Source organism: Ambystoma mexicanum, chromosome 5p (assembly GCF_040938575.1).
Source record: "Ambystoma mexicanum isolate Mex_15411 chromosome 5p, UKY_AmexF1_1, whole genome shotgun sequence".
NCBI lineage: Eukaryota > Metazoa > Chordata > Amphibia > Caudata > Ambystomatidae > Ambystoma > Ambystoma mexicanum.
The window spans coordinates 193,944,904-193,966,567 of NC_090930.1; the positions used below are offsets into that span (position 1 = coordinate 193,944,904).

At 42.6% G+C, this 21,664-nt stretch overlaps 1 protein-coding gene across 2 annotated transcripts in view; it reads right to left on the reverse strand.

Moving 5' to 3' along the window:
* Positions 1 to 21,664, reverse strand: part of CHRDL1 (chordin like 1) — an 881,325-nt gene that overhangs the window by 191,564 nt on the left and 668,097 nt on the right. The window contains exons 6-7 of one of the 2 annotated variants that reach the window (XM_069612612.1): positions 20,824 to 20,891; positions 14,637 to 14,814 (exon numbers count right to left, since the gene is read on the reverse strand). In XM_069612612.1, coding sequence (XP_069468713.1) covers positions 14,637 to 14,814; positions 20,824 to 20,891 — 246 coding nt within the window. The remainder of the gene's footprint in view (positions 1 to 14,636; positions 14,815 to 20,823; positions 20,892 to 21,664) is intronic. The other variant, XM_069612613.1, reaches the window with a different exon arrangement.

A 21,664-nucleotide genomic window follows, 5' to 3' on the forward strand; every position in this document is an offset into this window, starting at 1 on the left:
TCCCCCGTGACGCCCACGTTTTGGCAAGTTGTTCCCCATTCCGAGTGTTACGCCCGTGTTCCGCCTACTTTTGTTGCGTGCACCGCGCTATGTGCGAATTTCGCTGTGGCCTGTGCGATTTTCGCTGTGACCTGGCGCACGCTGTTAGATGGCCTGTGCGCCAACGTGCGCCGCGCACTTTTTTATCGCACATTCGCTGGTTTTCTCGCGCACGGCCTTCCATGAATCGACGTGCGCTGCTTTTCGTGCGATTTTCGCAATTGCACTGCGATTTTCGCTATTCCACTGTGAATCGCACGTTTTTGCCCACTTGCGCCGCGCTAATTATTCCATGAATCGGCCTCAGAATGTGTAATGAGATAGAACTAGTGGGGAATTGTACAGCGCCTTTTGTGACATATAGAGGCCTATGTCAGGGATGTGTTTTGGCCCCTATTTTATTTAATATATACATGAATGCTTTGCAAACATTTTGGGAGCAGGCAACTCCTGATGTACCATAGGTGGGGACAAGAAGATTGCCCATACTGGCTTATGCTGATGATGTTGTGCTCTTATCAGGGACATAACGAGTTTTATAAAAAAACACAATTACATGGTTATGCAGGTTTTATGTCTTCTAGGAAATTAGAAATAAATGTCACCAAGTGATCAGTGTTAATAATGGGCAAAAGTAATGTGTAGAGTGATCATGGTAAATTGTTTACCCCTAGAGAGAGAACAGTATTTGGATTACCTGGGAGAATGCTTTTCTTGATGTGGTCATGGCAAACATATTGAAAATCAAGCCATCAAGAGGATGCAGGCTACAATGGGAATTTATCGCTTTTTCAAAGCATGGAAGGACACAGTCCCTGCCAATAATGAGTAAGGTGTACTAGGCAATAGCAAGCGCTATTGGGCTCTGTGGGGGTGATATTTGGGGGATAGATTTGTTAAATTGCAACGGATAGAAAAAACATTTTGGTGAAGCTCACTGGCCCTTCCACAGAGCACACCAACAATGTCTGTCCACTCGGTGTTAGGGTGGCGTTACATCGAGGATCAATGTTCTATAGTTCCCACCCTGGTGTGGCTTGCAACATGGGCAAATCCAAATGCTACCCTATCTAGAGAAATAATTCTGGACATTATATCACATGCCCATGCTAATAAAATCAGGTGGATGAACCATGCTAAAGTAACCTTTGCATCAATTAATGCAGGTCACTGGTTTGAGCATCCCCAGCTGATAGACAAAGCAATCAAGAGGAAGGTTGAGCTACTGCTAGCTTTTGAAATGTACAGAAAATGGCGAGCTTGAGAAATCTTTGAAAATAGCCCATTGGATGATTTCGGCTCCAGGAATATTGGATCCATAATTTGAATGGTGCTAACATACATGACAACATATGAGCTTACTATGTCCAAGATTGACTCTAATCCAAGGAATCCTGTAGTAGGAAAGTGGCTCGGGTAAGGAATCAAGTGTTTTATCTGTCCTATTTGCCTAAAGGATTTGGAATCATTAGGGCATTTTATTTTTGTTTCCCAGCTACACCTCAATCCGTAAGAGAACATTAATTGGATCTGAAATATAGAGGGTTTTATCAGTGCAGGCTGCACTTGTGTATGTCTGTTAGTGCAAGATCAGAATATGACTTGGCCATTGGAATTCTTAATCAAGCAGGCTCCATGCTTCGGGAAAGACTTATTGCCTGATCCTCTGAGATTAACATATTTTTCTGTATAAAGATTGGTTCCAAATATTTTTAAAATCGTAGCTGTGCACGTATGACTGTATGAATAATTCAATAAATTAGTTAGATGGAATTTTTTATGAACTTACTTGGATCTGTTTGTTGAGAAGGATTATGGCATAATAGTATTAATGTTGACAAAACTATGATTTTAATACAGGTGGAATGTGCATTATACATGATTTTAAGTAGGTTTTGATGTCATCTTTATATATGTGTATTTTTTTAAAATTCTAATTCCGATTTCAAACTAATCTTTTTACTTCGCCTTCATGGTCCTTGTACTATGGTGTTCCACTAGTAGACTGTGGGTGTGTTCCTGCGATCGTGTATTAAGGAGGTATTTCAGGGCTCCCTCGCTTCTCACAGTGGTCAGAGGTTGCAAGTGGTGGGGGATGAATACCCATTTCTCTATCACACAATGTACTGTAGGGCACAATGGTCCTACGATCCAGACATATGAATGCTAGATATAGCAAAAGGCAGGATTTAGCTACATCGGCAGGTTTTTCTACTAGGTGTACACTGCAATGTATGGAGGTTTGGATCAGGAGGGAAGTGAAGCGAGGATTATTGAAATTGTAAAAATACTACTTTGTATTATGGTATGCAAGCTTTACCATATGGTATTTGTTCTTCTTTGTCTTCTTTGTCTACTCCATGCAGGCCCCTTACAGTCACAGGTAAGGAGGCCTGGGACTCTGGCGAAAGGGTTTTTTAAAAATAAATGATACACTGGGCCTCATTACTAGGTTGCTGGTCCGGATACAAAGGTACCGGTAAGCTTGCCAGTACTGTTGTTACCGGACCGGCAAACTCCAAGTTGTGCTCACGGGTGCCTTTCGTTCTGACACGTCTGCCCTGGCGGAATGAAAGGCACCGGGAGAACTGCATGCCTGTAGCACCGGCACGGTAATGAACTGTGCGGGTGCTACAGGCATCCCCATTCCCGTTGAGCCCTATAAGGGATCACCCAATTCTGGCACCCCCGAAAATGCAATTACCGGGTCCGGCGGGGCTGGAATACCCCGGTAATTTGCTCATTCCTGGGTGCTGGATTTTCTTGCCGGTTCTCTTAATGAGGCCCATTGTCCTTTGTGGTCCTGGAGGCCCATCTAGCAGGCAACCATACACAAGCTATCCAAGACTCTGAGTGCTGAACCACAGGATATCAAAATGGTATCATCAAAGAAGTGTCCCTGGATCTACAGATTTTTAGTTGTGAGTTTTGTCTATCTATGGTACATCTTTAGATCTCTGTTTGTGATTACATTAAATGCAAGCCTCCTCAAATGCATAGGAGAGACTTGCACATGAAAGCTTGAGATGAACGTAAGAGCCTAGGGCAATATAACATTTTCTTTCTCCTGTCAACCCTTTTTGACTGTCTAGCCAGCTTTTAATCACGGCATTTGCCCTTAGATTTACACCCAGAGAACAATAAACCACAAATCTGCCCTCACCAATGGAGCCCATGAAAATATGCCCTATCGTAGAAGGGTCTGAGAAAAAGTAAGCTGCTCATCAAATAACCATAAAAAACAAATCTATAACAGTTAGCAATTCAGACACTGATTAGTCCGAACCCCAACCAGTAAATCCGATCAAATATAGTTAATGCAAGCAGTTGTATGTTGGGGTAACTCATTTTGCCCTGCAGAAACTAAAAAACGTGTTAAACTCCATAAATGGCACCCATCACTACATCATGTCATAAAGGTCTACTTCTTGGAACTGCCAGAGGCTCCAATGCAATGCAAATAAGTACCAAATAAGTTGATGTGGATAGTGGATAAAAGTGGAGGAAAACGACGGGATATGTGCTTCTGCCCTCAATAAATATGGCTGCTGAGGAGTGGCGCATGCTAGATGAAATGTAGTGCGGGGGTGCCTGTCCCCTACTGGCAAATTGCCATACAGCATACTGCACATTTGATTAGCTGTCCAGATCAAATGTATGTATTCAAAAATATCAACACAATGTACACACAAAAGCATTTGCTCTGAAGATGACAGTAGTTGACCACGGTGTTTGGTGGCTCCACCTTTTCGTTTAAAACACTAGCCTCAGGCCTTACTGAAATGATTTCAACAAATGGGATTCAACTCTAAATTCTAAATGACCTTTCCCAACTCCAAAAGACCCTGATCATTTCAACAATCCAGATTTCGTAAACTTCCGTGAAAGGGGCGGGCTATTACTGGAACTATTGCACCATCATTTCACAAGAATACAGCTGAATCAGACTCAACCAAATTTGTTTTGACCTGGCTTAGACTCCACATCCCCTAGAACGCATTGGAACGTGTGTTACTCTGTGGTGCATGAGTGTCTTAGACATTTCAATACTGGGATGAGACATTTTATAATATAGTGTATGACTAAAACATGGATTGCCCCTCGCACTCTAGCATGTTTTCTTGCTTTCCCCATAATCCAAAAACCATTGTGGAGAGTGTGGCACATTTTCTCGCAGGTTTCCCAGCTGCAGTACTGTGATTACCATGATCACATGGGAATGATGTCTCCTTATACATGCCTATCACAACATGTAGCATTTTTCACTAGTTGTGTAATGCTTTACCATTTCCACTTTAAGGGTGGAAATGGATTGTGCATGACTATAACATGCTGTCACTTTAGGACAACAACTACATGTAAAATGATGCGCACTGCAATGATGTAGAATAATTTGAAAATAATCTAAAATAATCTACAAAATCATCATTAATAACCCTGCTATGCGTTTCATTGCAAACTGGATGACAAGTTTAGCATGTTTCAGCCTTTTTGAGGTGTCCTACAGATTGTGTTCACAGAAGTTGCATCCCTTTACTTTTAGAGAAAAACTAGTTTCTAACATGGAGGGTTAAACATGTTAATTCGGCCTTTTGAAAGAAGGTACATTTTGAGGAAATGTTATGCAGATTAGTATTCATAGTAATGCAGCATCTCGTAAATACAGCATGATTCAAAATGTTTGTTATTTTTTATTTGTTTTATTTTAGGTCTTTAGTGAGTGTCCGAGAAGCAACCTGTGCTGTGCATTGGTAAGGCATACATTAGATGGGTGCAGTTGGGGAACGAGCCATTCAATCAGTGGTGGCTGGTGCATTTTCTATTTGAGGAATGTACATTTTTTCCAGAAGTTATGCGCGAGTGTGCAAGCCCTTGAGGGAGCTTGAACCAACCAAGGCTGGTCCCTGAGAGGGTGGAAGGGGGCTCCCCCCAAGAACATTTTTAAAACATTGGTTTATAATTGTGCATTTTATAGCATACTTTTTTTGGGCTAAAAGGCCACACAGTTCGCAATCCGTTTTGTAGGATGACCCATTAAAAATCCAATAGATTCAACAACAGTGCACAGAAGCTTTTTCCAACGCATCTTCAGGATGCCTTTGCCCACAAGATATGCAAGTATTACCATGTAAGAAAGTATTCCTTTTGGTTTTGCCAATAGAATGTGGCATTCCACATGAAAATATATCAAAATGAGTTGCACGCCAGTTTAGCGATGTAATACAACTTAACCTGGATGCTTTACCCTTGATACCCAGTAAAACATGCCTTGCCACAGTACTACAAAATATCCAGACTGGCTGCAACATTTTGGGACAGTCTAGCCATTTAATAAAACTCATCATGTTGGCTTTAACCTTAATACCATCCAAATAATATACTGTCATGGTAATAACATATATCCAGACTGCACTAAGGTAGGTTAGTCTCGGAACCTACTAGCACTCATCATGCTGACTTTATCCTTAATGATCAGTAAAAAGTCACATGCTGCTCTACAACAATATATCCAGACTTGCTGCACCGATGTAGGCCAGCCTAGCCATGTAATGCTACTTATAATGTTTGCTTTAGCCTTGATGCCCAGCAAGCCATGCCGCATGAAGAATATATATGTAGACTTGCTTCACCAATGTATGCCAATCTAGAGACGTAATAACACTTATAATGTTTTCTTTACTCTGGAAGATAATTAAAAAATGCCATGCCTCACTAAGTACACCCTAGACTGGCTGCACCAATTTCGGCCAATATAGTCAAGTAATAACACCTATCATGTTTATTTTATCCTGATTACAAAGTAAAACATGCCATTTCACAGAAGGAATATATATCAAGACTAGCTGCACCAATGTAGGCAAGTCTAGCCACGCAATATCATTCATCATTCTGGCGTAACCCTTGATGACAAGTAAGAAATGTCATGCCACAATAAGAAAACATGGAATCTTGGTGGCCAGTCCCTAAATGACATCTCCACGCACACACATGCATAAGAAAATGTATCTTGTTGGAATTACCCTTTATGCCCAGAAAAACATGCCATGACAATGTAAGAAAGTATATCCAGACTGGCAGCACTAATGTAGACCAGAATAGCCACATACTACCACTCATTATGCTGACTTTACCCATTACAATAATAAAAATATCAAGTCACAGTAAGACAAAATATCCACACTGCTGCACCAATGTTGGCCAGTCCCATGTTAAAACACTCATCATGCTAGCTTTACCCTTGATGCCCAGTACAAAATGTCATGTCACAGTAAAGAAAATATCTAGACAGGCTGTATCAGTGTAGGCCAATCAAGCCAATTAAAAGCACTCGTCATGTTTGCTTTACCCTCTGATTCCAGTTACAAATACCAATACCACAAAAAGAATATACATCCAGACTGGCTGCATCAATGTAGGCCAACCTTAACTCATAATAACACTCATCATACTGGCTTTAGCCTTGGTGTCTAGTTAAATAAAATATCATGTCACAGTAATGGCCAAAATCTAGACAGACTGCAGCAACGTAGGCCAGTCTTGCCACCTAATAAGACTCATCATGCATGCTTTATCCTTGATTCTCAGAAAACAAATGCCATGCCACAGTTCTAAAATATATCCAGACAAGCTGCATCAGTTTGGGCCAATTTAGCCATATAGTAACGCTCTTCATGGTGGCTTTAACCTTGATACCAGTTAAACAATATCATGTCACAGTAATAACAAATATTCAGACTTGCTGCACAATGTAGGTCAGTCTTGCCACCTAATAACACTCATCATGCTGGCTTTATCCTTAATGTCCAGTAAAAAATGTGATACAATAATATTTCCAGACAAGATGCATCAATGTAGGCCAGCCTAGCCATTTAATAACAATTATCATGTTTGCTTTACCTTTCATGCCCAGTAAAACATGTTTTCCCACATGAAGAATATATATCTAGAATGGTTTCACCGATGTTTGACAGACTGGTTAAGTAATAACACATTTCACATTTTCTTTACTCTAAATGGCCAGTAAAACAATCCATGCCACAGTAAGTATATCTTAGACTGGCTGCACCAATGTAGGCCAGTCTTGCCAAGTAATAACACTTATCATGTTTGTTTTATCCTAATTGCCCAGTACAAAATGTCACATCACAGTTAGAATATATATCCAGACTAGTTTCACATATTGAGGCAACTATAGCCACATAATAGAACCCATCATACTGACTTTACACTGGATGCCCAGTTAAAAATTCCATTCCACAGAAAAAATGATATCTAGAATGGCTGCACAAATGTAGGCCACTCTACCCAGGTAATAACACTAATCATGCTCGCTTTACCCTCGGTGTCTACTAAATAATGCCCTGCCACAATAGGAAAACTAGACAACCTTGCTGCCACTGTAAACATGACCTCTTCCCCCACACACACATAAACACACTCATCATGTTGAGTTCACCCTTTATGACCACTGCCAAATGCCATGTCACAATAAATAGTATGTCTTTGACAGTCACTGGCTGCCTGGCCAGGTACACCCGCATTCATACAGCATTCATTCAAACACATGCACTTTCACGTTCACACATGCATCCATAACTCATTCATACACCTTTCATATGTGCAACATTTATGTCTAAATATTCAATCTCTCATTCACACGTGCACCCATAGAGCATTCATACACATTCAAACGAGCACTGTACAGCCAGTGGCATAAGACGACATTTGAGGGCCCCCCTGTGAGCCATGCTGCGGGCTCCCCCCAACTCGGCAACAAATCACGGGTACGGCCACACTCTAGGCCGGCCTAGATCACCAAGGTTGCAAAATACACACAAATGTGCTGCGGTAGGGGTACACCACACTCTCCACTAGGAGAACGATATAAATATGTGTTTTAATCCATTATACAGTACCCTTTCTGAGAAAAATTCACTAAAAGGCCAGAGCATTTGCAATTGTTTTGTAGAGTAACACCAATCTAAAAATCCAATACATGCAAGTCAATAGTGCACACAAACAAGCTTTAATTAATATAATGATTTGCTATTAAAAATGCAATGCCACAAAGAAAAAATGTCCAACTGGCTGCACAAAGTAGACTAGTCTAGACATGTAATAATATATTACAGTAAAGCATGCCAGGCCACATTTAAATATACTTAGACTGGTTGGACCAAAATGCAGTCGAAGCAATAACACTTATCATGGATATTTTAGCACAGACGCCCAGAAAAATATACAATGCTGCAGTAAAAAATAGCTAGACTGGCAGCAACCAAATGCCAGTCTAGCCAAATAATTACACTTAGCAGGACTGCTTTATCAGAGATGCACAGTTAAAAAAAAGTCAAGCCAAACTAAGAAATTACTAGACTGGCTGCACCAAAATGCCTCTATAGCCACTAATACCACATTGCAAGACTACTTAGCCTGGACATGGATAACCATTACGATTTATCACATAATCCCCATCCCACCCCAACACACACCCCTCCCACCCCCTGACCCACCGTTCTAAAAAAACTCCAACGATAACAAAATGTGGCGGCCAGGCTCCTGCTCAAACTACCACAAAGAAAACACATCACACCACCTCTGAAAATGCTACACTGGCTACCAATAAAACAGTGAATACAGTTCAAATCAATGTGCATAACGCACAGGACAATCCCCAGGCAAGGGGCATAGTTCCCAAGAGAGAAAATAAACGTATACCGCCCAACATGACCACTCAGATCTAGCAGCGACATCTGTTTGGAACCAAAACCTTGCACCAAAAACCTGGAATGAGCTACAAAAAACATACGTAACACGAGAGATTACTTTCGATTTAGAAAACTACTCAAAACCTGGCTCTTCTCCCCATAACCTTAAGGAACACCTGTGGGGGCACACACACAGCAGAAACAACACTCTGAGAGGGGACCAATCCTCTTTATCTACCGAAGTTAGCTTCCATAAACAGAGGGAGGGGCAAGAACAATTTCACGGCATGTAACTATACCAAATGTATTTATTTATTTATTTATTTATTACATTTGGATACACGCCCAAATCCTTGGGTATCACGGCGTAAATTACATATATCTTCGTTAGCAAGTTGAGGTTACATACATCTTTGTTGATAGTTGGGAAACATATCTTAGTTATCATGACAGGTTACATACATTTTAGTACGGCAGTATGGCAGGTATATAATCTAATGAACGCCATAGCAATGCTCTAGTTTTGCTATAATGTGCCGTCTGGGGCATGAGGTATATGAGAGAATATTAGTACTTGTTGAACAACCATGTTTTGAGTTGTTTTTTGAGCTTGGGTAGCGATGTTTCATTGGCTAAGTGGGGTGGGAGAAAGTTCCAGATGCGGGGTGCTGCGATGGTGAAGCTAGAATTACCTGTTCTTGTGGCGGTAAAGCGGGGAATGTGCAGTTGGATATTAGCTTTGGATCTAAGGGATCTCGATGTAGTTTTGTGTGCAATGCAGTTGTTGAGATAGATAGGGGCCGTGTCTGAAAGGCATTTGTGCGTGATGGTGAGTGTTTTATGGAGGATTCTGGCCTGTACTGGGAGCCAGTGTGCCTCTCTTCTGTGTTGTGAGATGTGTTCTCTTCTTTTGATACCCAGTGCTGCTCTGAAATCTTTGTTTTGTACGAGCTGGAGTTTGGATAAGTTAGTTTTAGAGGTGCCTAGCAGTAGGATGTTAGAGTAATCTATTTTAATTAGGATGAGGGCTCTAGCAAGTGTCAAGCAATTGTTGGGAGATAGGAGAGGCCTGCTGAGTGTGATGGGTTTAGCGGTGTAGGCTGTTGAGGAGGCGAGGGCGCTAATATGGTTGTTCATGGTGAGATTTGAGTCTAGGTATACACCCAGAGTTTTGACTTTGTGGGAGATGTTGATGCGTGTACCGTCAATCATTATGAAATCTGGGTGGAGTTTGCTGAGTTCGTTGGGTGAGCCAACTATAAGTATCTCAGTTTTGTCTCCATTGAGGCAAAGGCTGTTGTAAGCCATAGATAAGTTAAGATTACTCTAAGGATAAGAATATGTAATGAATAAGAAGATGTTTTGTCGCAAGAGCAAACATGGGCAGCTGTGGATCACTGACAGCAAAATGGATAGGAAGAGAGCTGATGAATGTAAAATAGATAGCACCAATACCAGAGCGGGGGACAATGTGTGCCTTCACCAGCTAAACAAACCTTCGCAATAGCACAGATGGAAACATACCACCCCATCACAGCTAACAACTAGACAAACTACAATGCCAACTCCATAGTACAATCGGAGACATATAACAAATTAATGCAAAGGCTAAGAGGCAAACACCCACTAACCCAAAAAAAACCTCAACTTTCTTCAAACATCTTTCACACAAAAACCCACACAACCACTTCTCTGCCTAGCAAACTGCACATACTTCACCACACTGCAACAACAAACAAACAACACATAACTTGCACCAACAGCACACGAGGAACCACAACAATCCGGTAATCACACCCAAGCTCAGCGCATGACGAAACCCGAATGGAAGCTGCCAACAAGACCCCACCATTCTCAATGTCTTACTCCCACTTCGCCCTACTAACCCCCACTCCTCCTTTTGATTGCAAATCTGCCAGACCACCTGGGGACCAATTCCGTTGGTGACGGTGCGTGGTACAAATACATTTAACATTAACATAAACATACACTCACACAGGCAGCCACCTATACATTTAAGAGCGCAGCCTTTCATCATTCAGGTACACCCAGGCAGTCACTTTACATTTATGTGTGCACACTTTCACCATACACTTAACACACACACCCAGCCACCTATACATTTAATTGTGCACCATTTCACCATACACTCACACAGGCAGCCACTGACGCATTTAAGTGTGCACTCTTTCACCATACGCTCACACAGGCAGCCACCTATACATTTAAGTATGCACCCTTTTACCATACACTCACACAGGCAGCCACATATTAATTTAAGTTTGCACCCTTTGACCATACAGGCACACCCAGGCAGCCACCCATACATTTAAGTGTGCACCCTTTCACCATACATTCACACAGAAAGTCATCTATACATTTACGTGTGTACCCTTCACCATACACTCACATAAGAACATGTCATGGGGGTGAGGGGAGCCCAATTACTTAAAAAAGAAATGGTTTCTTTTTGAAGTCACTCAGATTCATAAAGAAATTATTTCCGTTAAGGACCGAACCATAATGGAAATAATTTCTTTATGAAGGCAGAGTGACTTTAAAAAGATTTTACAAAGGTAGCGGGCGCCCCTCTCTCGCAAGAACAGACATGATAACCTGTTCAGTGGTTATTAACCACTTGAGAGTTCGCAGCCACTGCTTTTACTCACTGTGCCTTTCACAGATGGGAAATATCCATTTGCATATCAGTCTTTGTCCTGCCCAGGGGCAGTCCAGCACCGAAATACAATGGCAATTCCAATCTGAACGAGAGTACCACCAGCAACCCCATACACGTGTTTCACCCTTGTTGGGGATCATCAGTGAGGTGAAGCTGATGCCTCTCTAAGCACAGTGAGAGGGAGACCACGTCTGGTTGCCCCCAGGAGACCTAGGGTTACCAATCCCAGGTTCCTTAACAAATAATTTTACAAAGGTAGCGGGCGCCCCTCTCTCGCAAGAACAGACATGATAACCTGTTCAGTGGTTATTAACCACTTGAGAGTTCGCAGCCACTGCTTTGGGGTTGCTGGTGGTACTCTCATTCAGATTGGAGTTGCCATTGTATTTCGGTGCTGGACTGCCCCTGGGCAGGACAAAGACTGATATGCAAATGGATATTTCCCATCTGTGAAAGGCACAGTGAGTAAAAGCAGTGGCTGCGAACTCTCAAGTGGTTTATAACCACTGAACAGGTTATCATGTCTGTTCTTGCGAGAGAGGGGCGCCCGCTACCTTTGTAAAACTATTTTTTAAGGAACCTGGGATTGGTAACCCTAGGTCTCCTGGTGGCAACCAGACATGGTCTCCCTCTCACTGTGCTTAGAGAGGCATCAGCTTCACCTCACTGATGATCCCCAACAAGGGTGAAACACGTGTATGAGGTTGCTGGTGGTACTCTCGTTCAGATTGGAGTTGCCATTGTATTTCGGTGCTGGACTGCCCCTGGGCAGGACAAAGACTGATATGCAAATGGATATTTCCCATCTGTGAAAGGCACAGTGAGTAAAAGCAGTGGCTGCGAACTCTCAAGTGGTTTATAACCACTGAACAGGTTATCATGTCTGTTCTTGCGAGAGAGGGGCGCCCGCTACCTTTGTAAAACTATTTTTTAAGGAACCTGGGATTGGTAACCCTAGGTCTCCTGGGGGCAACCAGACGTGGTCTCCCTCTCACTGTGCTTAGAGAGGCATCAGCTTCACCTCACTGATGATCCCCAACAAGGGTGAAACACGTGTATGGGGTTGCTGGTGGTACTCTCGTTCAGATTGGAGTTGCCATTGTATTTCGGTGCTGGACTGCCCCTGGGCAGGACAAAGACTGATATGCAAATGGATATTTCCCATCTGTGAAAGGCACAGTGAGTAAAAGCAGTGGCTGCGAACTCTCAAGTGGTTTATAACCACTGAACAGGTTATCATGTCTGTTCTTGCGAGAGAGGGGCGCCCGCTACCTTTTTTAAAACTGACTTTAAAAAGAAACTATTTTATGTTTAAGCCATAGAGCTATCCCACTCCATGAAATGGAGGGTATCCTAGAGGCTTCTGTGTCATGGGGTGGGTGGAAACCTCGGACTTCAAAAATAGTTTATTTTTGTAGTCACTCTGCTGTAACAAAAATAATTTATTTATGAAGGCAGAGTGACTAAAAAAAAGATATTTTTTTTTAGTCCAAGGGGGTCCCCTCCCAGGACATGTGGTGGCAGTGGCCCCTGCACTGTAGGTGGTGTGGGGGTACACCACAGTGGCTTAACACAAGATCTGGGGGTCCCCCTGTGAGCCATGCTGAGGGCCTCCTCCCAACTCGGCAACAAATCACGAGTCGCACCACCCTCTGGGCCCGTCTAGATTACCACGCTTGCACAATACGCATGAAAGTGTTGCTGAAGGGGTATGCCAGACACTGCACTAGGAGAAAGATATCAATATGTGTTTTAATGCAATATACAACACATTTCCGGAGAAAAATTTGCGAACAAGCCCCAGTGTTTGCTATTTTTGTGTAGTGTAACACCATTCCAAAACATGCAAGTCACCAACAGTGCACATGAGCATTAATGATTTGCTATTAAAAATGCCATGCCACAATGAAAACATGACCAACTAGCTGCACAATGTAGACCAGTGTAGACACATAATAACATTACAGTAAAGCATGCCAGGCCTCATTAAGACATACCTACACTGGTTTCACCAAAATGCCAGTCGAAGCAATGAGACCCATCAAGAAGAGAGCACAAATTGATACCTGTGTCTCTGCGGACTCTAACAACACAACCAAACTTTTTAAAATCTGCAAGGAACTTTTCCAGATGCATTTGGCCGCATTTTGATACAGAAATATCTAGAGGTAATAGAGATCTTGAAAGAATGTTGCTGACCATCCTTTGCCCAGATCAGCATTATAGTCTCAGGGCACTTTAAGTCAAAGGTTCAAAATCTTGCATTTCCGCCTAAGAATTGCTCGACTCCGATATTGAATAACAATGGCTCAGGTTGAAATAACACCTACGAGTTGGGCAATATTCCAACATTAAATCCACTGGAATAGCGCCCAATGGAATTACCATTACTGCCACTTGGTCTGACGGTATTACCGTGGGATTGCAAGTGGCAGTGTATGTCGACATTTATTTTAGTCCATAGGACTCAATAGGGCATTTATAGCAGAATTACTGTGGCAGTAATTCTGCTGCATGAATTCCACTGCGGTAATTCTGCTGCAGTAATTCCACTGCAGTAATTCTGCTGCAGTAATTCCACCACAGTAATTCTGCAGCAGTAATTCCACCGCGGTAATTCTGCTGCAGTAATTCCACTGCAGTAATTCTGCTGAAAATGGGCAGCGAATGGGCAGATTTACCTCCAGCTCAGGGCTGGAGGTGAATTCTCCAACTTCCCACCCAACTGCCAGTTGGGTGGTGTGGTAATGCAGCGGTATATGGTAATACTGCTTCATTTAACCCACAGCACACAACTCTTAGTGATCCCCTAAACAAGGTTATTGTAATTACTATCCTTATTGATAATGGTGCATTTCTGTGCATAAACTGATTCAGTACAATCAATATAGACATGTTCTTGCACAAGGATGATACCAGTGTAGTTGTGCTTTCGGGCTATGGATGAAGGATGTCCGTGATTTTACTGAATCCACTTCTAAAGGTGAAATCTTCAAAATAAAATGTGAAGTTTTATTTTCTGGGGGAGAACCCTGCACCCAATTCCCACTCCCCCTTCCTTATCCTGTCCCCTTACCCCACCCCATCTAAGTTTTAAAATGTACCTACTTACCTAACCAATTCGAAGAAAAAAACAAATCGAAGATTCTGATTAGGTGAAATTGAATTAGGTGAAATCTACGGTTTCGATGAGTGAAGACATGTCTGACCTGTACCTCGGCCATGCTTGTGTTTATTATTGATGACAATCTGCACTATGGTCCCCGATGCCTGCTGGGGGTCTGAGGCAGCTCCTCGGTTGCTCCTCCCACCTGGGAAGCGTGGGATGCTCGCTGGACGATTGGAGCTTGGTGGAACATCGTAATTAGAGCGATGGTGGGAGTGTCTCTGTGCAAAAAAGACAAACAACAGTATCAAAAACAGGTCCGAGGGCATAACGTTTCTTTACATTCCATTCTGCAATCTGACCTTGCTTACCTGACTGCATCACGCACGCACAGGCCCCCGCCTTCATTAAAAAGTGCTCTGCCTTTCCCAAAATAAATGCTACCCATATGAAAGTGCCCTTCTCCTGCAACTCAAATATGTGGCCCTCCAAATGTTTTTTCCCACGATTCTTGGTGAAGGACCATGGGAAATATCGAAACCATCCAGAGGGGCACTATTGAGTACCCTGTGTTTTCAAATCCAAGACTGCATTTCATAAATGCCCAAAATAAAATAGAAATCTGAAGGATCTCTCAAAATGTCATGAATGCTAAACCATGATATTCAATTACCCCAGCACGTTTTCATCTTCTATATTAGGCAGACTTCAGCTACTGCAAATTCGGCAATTCACGAAAGGAAACTGAAAACTAAGCATGTTGTTCTCGCGGTCATGGAGGAAAGAGGGAGGTCATCGTGTGCTGTTCTCTGTCAGTGAAAAGTGTGAAAACTATTGAGGTTATGTGCAAATTAGCAAACCCACTAAAAAGGATGGATCAATAACCAGCTCCCCCGTTGGGTTAAGGAAAATATAAGCAGTGGATGTAGGGGCTTACACGGCTTTGCAGAGGACTTAAGGTGCTGCCAGTCCCGCTCAGGGTAACTGAAACATCGGGGCTCATTACGGGCGCCTGACTTCCAGGTGCCACCGGGCTATTCCAAGTCTGTTGGCCGGGAAGACAGGCTCCGGCAAATTCGTTAGTCCCCATTCCCTTAGAGTCCAATAGGACTCTATGTGAATAGGGACACGGGAGCACCGACACCGTTTTACCGTGAAAACTCAACGGGCAGGGACTGTCACGCCCGGCACCCACCCGGCAGAGTTTAAGTGTGCCGGTCCGCAAACAACGTTACCAGTAAGCTTACCAGCACTGTTGTTTCCAGACCGGCACACTTATAATAAGGCCCATCATTGCGCTGTGTGACTGCACTAATAGGCAGGCGGCTCAAATACAACAGTTTAGAAACTCACCTAAATGTGGCATGTGTTAAGCCCAATCAGGTACTGAGGATAAATAAGCAACACAGAATTTTTGATAGGTATTTGGGTATTCCTATGCCATGAACCCTATGGTCATTGAAAAGCATAAACAGTAGGAACACATTATGTTGGCAGTGTTCTAAATCTGTAGGGCTCCAGGTTAGGGCTGGTAGTTGCTTTTGATCACTGATGCTTTTGAATAACGTTATTTTTTTAAATCTTCATCCAACAGTGTATACTATTCTATGTTTGTAGCTATTTGTGATGCTTTATATGTCAGAATGTGTGTGCAAGTCCCCTTTATCTTCAACGAGGCGGTGCGTACGCCATTTGTATTCTAGATGGCATTTTTTGATCATGTCTTTTCCCTCCCTTGTCTTTTTCCTCACTTCCACTTGGGGCACTCAGAAGTGGCTTTCTTTGCAATTGCATTGGTGCCATGCAAAACAACAATGAATGACTAGATAAATGAAAATCGATTGCTACGGAAAAGGCTTCTTTTTTTATCGCTTCCTGCTACAAAAATCCCAACCTGTCAATATTTATCTTTTGGCTCCATTTTGGAGAAATTAATGTTTTGAGCTATTATTTTCAACTTTTTTATAAATATTTGTCTCCCTACAGTTGTCTCCCATTTTGTGAGCGCCTTTGAATCCCTTAGGGAGGAAGTGACATCAAAGAAGGTCAAAACAGAAGGTCTTAGCGCCGAAAAATTTACAGCGGGCATGAAAAACATCTATGGTACAACAAAACCCTTGAAATTCAAGGAAAACAATGTCAGTTGAAGTGCAGTTAAGGTGAATAAACTTAACACAACAAAACCTTAGACATTCAGAGCATTGGGAAAATCAGGAACAGCTTAAATCAGTGTCTTCCCGTTGCAAAACCCAACAGCACATATATATTATAAGAGAAGGAATTCACAATATGTTATTATGCGGGAGATCAACAGGAAAGTGCTGAGTTAAGCCAGAGTTTTCCAGTGCACTGAATTTCAAGGGTTTTGTTGAATTAAGTTTACTCACATTAAGCTAAAGTTAGTTTTCCTTGAATATATATATAAATATGAAAACAGGTGACTAAAAAAGATAACATTAAGTGCTTCAAACTAAAGAGGAGTACTAATTAAATATTAAAAAATACATTATAAGGGGTACTGGAGGCCGTGGTGGGGTCAGGTAGGGAGGATGGGGGAGAGGGCAGGGGAAGCTCCCTCATTAGCAAGTAAGTGAAGTTTAACCGAAGCACAGTTGGGCTGGATTTGAGTGTTATGGTGAGTGGGTTCCAGTGGAACGGTGCAAGTAGGGCGAATTAGTTGAACTGAAAGGAGGTACAGCAAGGTTATGAGATTATGACCTTGATGTAGAGGAGGATCAGAGAGAACAAGATGGTGAGTAAACTGAGGAGGAAGATCATTTACAACTTTGTAGACAAGGAGAAGGAATTTGAAAAGGAGCTGTTGTGGATGAAGAGCCAACCAGCATGTTGTTGGTAGGTAGAAGTGGAGACAGTTCTTGGAAGGTTGGAGCTGTTGTGGATGAAGAGCCAACCAGCATGTTGTTGGTAGGTAGAAGTGGAGAAGGATCTTGGAAGGTTGGAGCTGTTGTGGATGAAGAGCCAACCAGCATGTTGTTGGTAGGTAGAAGTGGAGACAGTTCTTGGAAGGTTGGAGCTGTTGTGGATGAAGAGCCAACCAGCATGTTGTTGGTAGGTAGAAGTGGAGAAGAATCTTGGAAGGTTGGAGATTAATACAAGCAGCAGAGGCAGTGATGAATTGTTACAGGCATAGGTCGCTATCAAACAGGACCTCAGACCTTTGGGTGAGGGAGCAAGGTCAGGCGGGAAGGAGATAGAAGAGGGTATGAATGGCACTGGAAGCTGGAAGATGACTTTCATTTTTGAAGAGTTCAGCATGATGAAGCGGAAAGCCATCCAGTAAAAAACTGCTGTGAGACAGTTCATAATCCGTTACGAGATGCCTTGGTTAAAGGAGGAAAATAAGAAAAACATTTGAGTGTCATCAGTAGCGGAGACATAAACAGGGTAGGGCCTGAGCGGGCAAGGTCCTACCCAAATATGTAAATGCCCACTCAGCAAAGTTGTGAGGGCATTTACAGATGTTAATGTAACTGTGGTGGGCCCAACTAAATTAGCCTCACAACCCACTAGTTAAACAATCCTGGCTACGCGTCTAATCAGTAGAGCTGGGCAAAATTGTAAAATTCTGTTCTGTCAGCCACAGAAGCAAAATCTGTATGATTTTGATCCATTTTGCCACAGTATTCTGCTACCCCTGCATATCGAATAGAGCGGTGCAATGTTTATTGTGCCGCCTCGTGCACCAAAGCGAAAAACACAAAGTTTATTTTACCGCTGTGTGAACCTAGCATGTATCTAAAGGAGTGGCACAAAGTTCCTCATGCTGCTGCGCAAACCTAACACGAAACAAAAAGAGTGGCTTGAGGTTTCTTGTGCTGCTGCGTGAATCTAGCACAAATCGAACAAAAAGCTGAAAGAAGTTTCTTGTGAAGCTGCGCAAACCCAGCACGAATAGAAAAGAACGTCACAAAGTTTGCCGTGCTGCTGCGAGATCCTACCATGAATCGAGCAAAAAGCTGTGCAAACTTTCTTGTGCCACTGAGTGAACCTAGCATGGTTTCTCATGACACAACACAAAACTAGTTTGGATCTGAAATAAGCCAGCACAACATTTCTCATGTCGCTGAGTGAAACTAAAACAGATTGTGGAAAACTGTGCAGTTTCTCGTGCCACTGCACAAAGCTAGTATGGATCAGAAAAGGACCTGCATGAAGTTTCTCGTGCAGCTGCATGTAACCAGTACGGATCAAACACAGACCTACACAAACCTTCTCTTGTTGTGAACCTCGAACAGATTGAAAAAAGGCCTGCATGAAATTTCTCATGACAATGCGCAAACCTATCAAAAAAGGAGACTGAGTTTCTTGTGTCGCTGCACAAAACTAACATGGATAGAAAAAAAAAGACTTGTGCCAAGTACTCGTTGTGCTATATAAAATTAACATGGGAACAAACCACCACAGAAACCTGCAAAAAAACAGGCGAAATTTTGGTGGCCACAGAAACAAAATGCTGATTTTGGGGAATGGGCAGAGGCAGATTCCAGCACGGATCTGCACTCTCTGCTTCACTGGTGAAAATGTTGGTCATCCCAAGTCATCAGCAAAAAGGTGATAGTGAAATCCAAAGCATGTGCTACATCTTCCTATGGAAGAGGTAGAGAAGGTGAAGAGCAGAGTTCGAAGAACTGATCCTTGGGGATGGCTTCACAGAGAGGGACGGGGTCAGAGGTTAACCAGTTCCAAAAGATTTTAAAGGATTGACCTACCAAGTAGGAGTTGATCCAGGCAAGAGCAGATTTGCGATATCCATGGTCCTGGAGAATGAGGAGGTGAGAGTAGGAAGCTACAGTGTAGAAAGTGCATTACAGGTTCAAAAGTATTAGTACACTAGGGAGTTTAGAGCAGTGAAATCATGAGAGAAAGTTGGAGGCATGCATGAGTGCAGTCTTGGTGGGGTGTTTTCTTTGCAATCTATATTGCAGTGAATCTCCAAAGCCATTATCCCCAAGGTACTTAGTGATCCGGCGAAGACCACCTGCTCAAGGACTTTTGTGTAATGGAGAATGAGAGAAACTGGGGGCTAGTATTCTGGGTCAGCAGAGGGTTTCTTCAAAAGGGGTTGGATAATGGCAGTTTTGAAGGAGGTAGTGAAGAGTCCAATGGAGAAAGAGAGGTTAAAGAGCTCAGAGAGATAAGGTAAGTGGGCTAGTTACGTAAGTATGTTTGTATACATTAATAGAAACTGCATTTGTTGTTTATGCCCTTTGCTTCTGTTATGGATCTCTGCACTGAACTGGCCGGCTCAACTATGACTCATGCATTGCATAATGCATTGTGCCATGAGAACTCTCTTTTAATGTTCCAGGATATTGTTGATGTCAGAACTAAGCAATATGTATTTCATTATTAAAAGGGTTTATATTTCAGACATAAAGCAATCGTTTCTTATACTTTTAGGACACGTTCCAACGAGGCCGTTCCCAGCATCACTTCAAACATAGATGCAGGCAAGGGCTTTGCCGTGATTAGTCAAAGGTTATAAATGTAGTCGTGTAAGTACAGAAAATGGTCTTGGGCATGGCCACTCTTTTCAGAACTACCAACTGTGACTTCTCGGCCTGCCAATGAATGGGTAGGTTCTTGTTTCCTTTTCTTTGGTGTAGGATAATCTTTTTTTCAGTTCTGATTGCTTTTTGATCCCGATTATTAGAGGCTAACTCTGCAGTCATAATTAGGCTCGCATATTGATTATCAGCAAACTCTAAGTACATGCCTGATGTTCATTGGTGTCTGTTCTCGTGCTTTCCTCAGTATATGTCCCTCCTTACCACCTCAACATCTCCTGGTTCTGACAACACTAATTCACCCACCCTATGGCATGCATGCCAACATTATCCATCCCATTTGGGATACGTTAGTCCTGTCGTGGTTTTGCATTGCATTCTGGCAATTGTAGTCCTGGATGAATAATGGGCAAATCCAGGACTTCAAGTCCCAGACTGCAATGTTAAACCCAGGACTGCTTTAGCATCTCCCGAATGGATTGGATAAGGCTGGCATATATGCTATTACGGAGGCACCATCCCGGGGACCGCCTCTGTTCTTCTGCATCCCATCCTCTGTACCTCATGTCTGTTAGAGATGACATCATGGTTTGCTCAATAAACACAGTACAATGCGAATAGACTGTTACATTATCATACCAAAGGTGTACTCAAAGTTGTAGGTAATATTTTTTCTTTTCTTCATTCTACTTCACATACTGTGATAAACATGTGATCGCACATAGAAGTAGACATTCTGTATGCACTACACAGCACACTTACTGCTTCTCTGTTTGATGGCTGCCGAAATATATCTCCCTCGGCATGCTCCCAGGATAGCTCTCCTTCACCTAATTACAAAGAGAACATTGTATTGTGAGCAAAGGCACTGATGATGCGCACATGTAATCTCAGATCTAGGGCAGTATTACAGACATTTTGCACCGGAGCAAATGCAAGCACTAGGTCAAAAATAGCCCAAGTACAACCAATGTAGCCTTTCAATGCATTTTTGCATCAGAGGAATGCTTGCCCTACTTCAAGACCTTGCAACAATGCATTACAAGAATACATTGTTGGCAGGCGCCCTTGTACCAGTGCAAAGGTTCTGTTCGAGCACCCCTAGTTTCTGTGGGGCCACTGTAAAACAAAAACAAACTATTGTTTATTTTAAGGAAACAGATAGTTTGCAATATTAGTTCAACTGTTTCTTTGATTCAGTTTAGTGCCGGGCTCACATGTATGACGTGGCGATGTTGCGGCAATGTTTTAGCACAGTGCAGCGCTAAAACTGGGCCATAACATTGCCACGCTCCTGATGAAGTGTTAGGGTACAGGTCAAAGGGTTGCACACATTGGGTCTTATTACGAGGTTGGAGGTAAGGGGTTACCGGTACCGGTAAGGATGCCGGTGCCGGTAACCCATTACCTCCGTATTGCGAGATCTGTTAGCGGGCCCTTTATTAGCTCCATCCCCATTCCCATTGAGCCCTTATAGCACCATGGTTACCTCCTACCTTGTAATGAGGCCCATTGAGTAACATCCTGGGAAAAGGTCAATCACCTAATTGTGTGTGCTATATGTTTATCGTGTGTAAATGCAATCATACAACACAGAGGTATT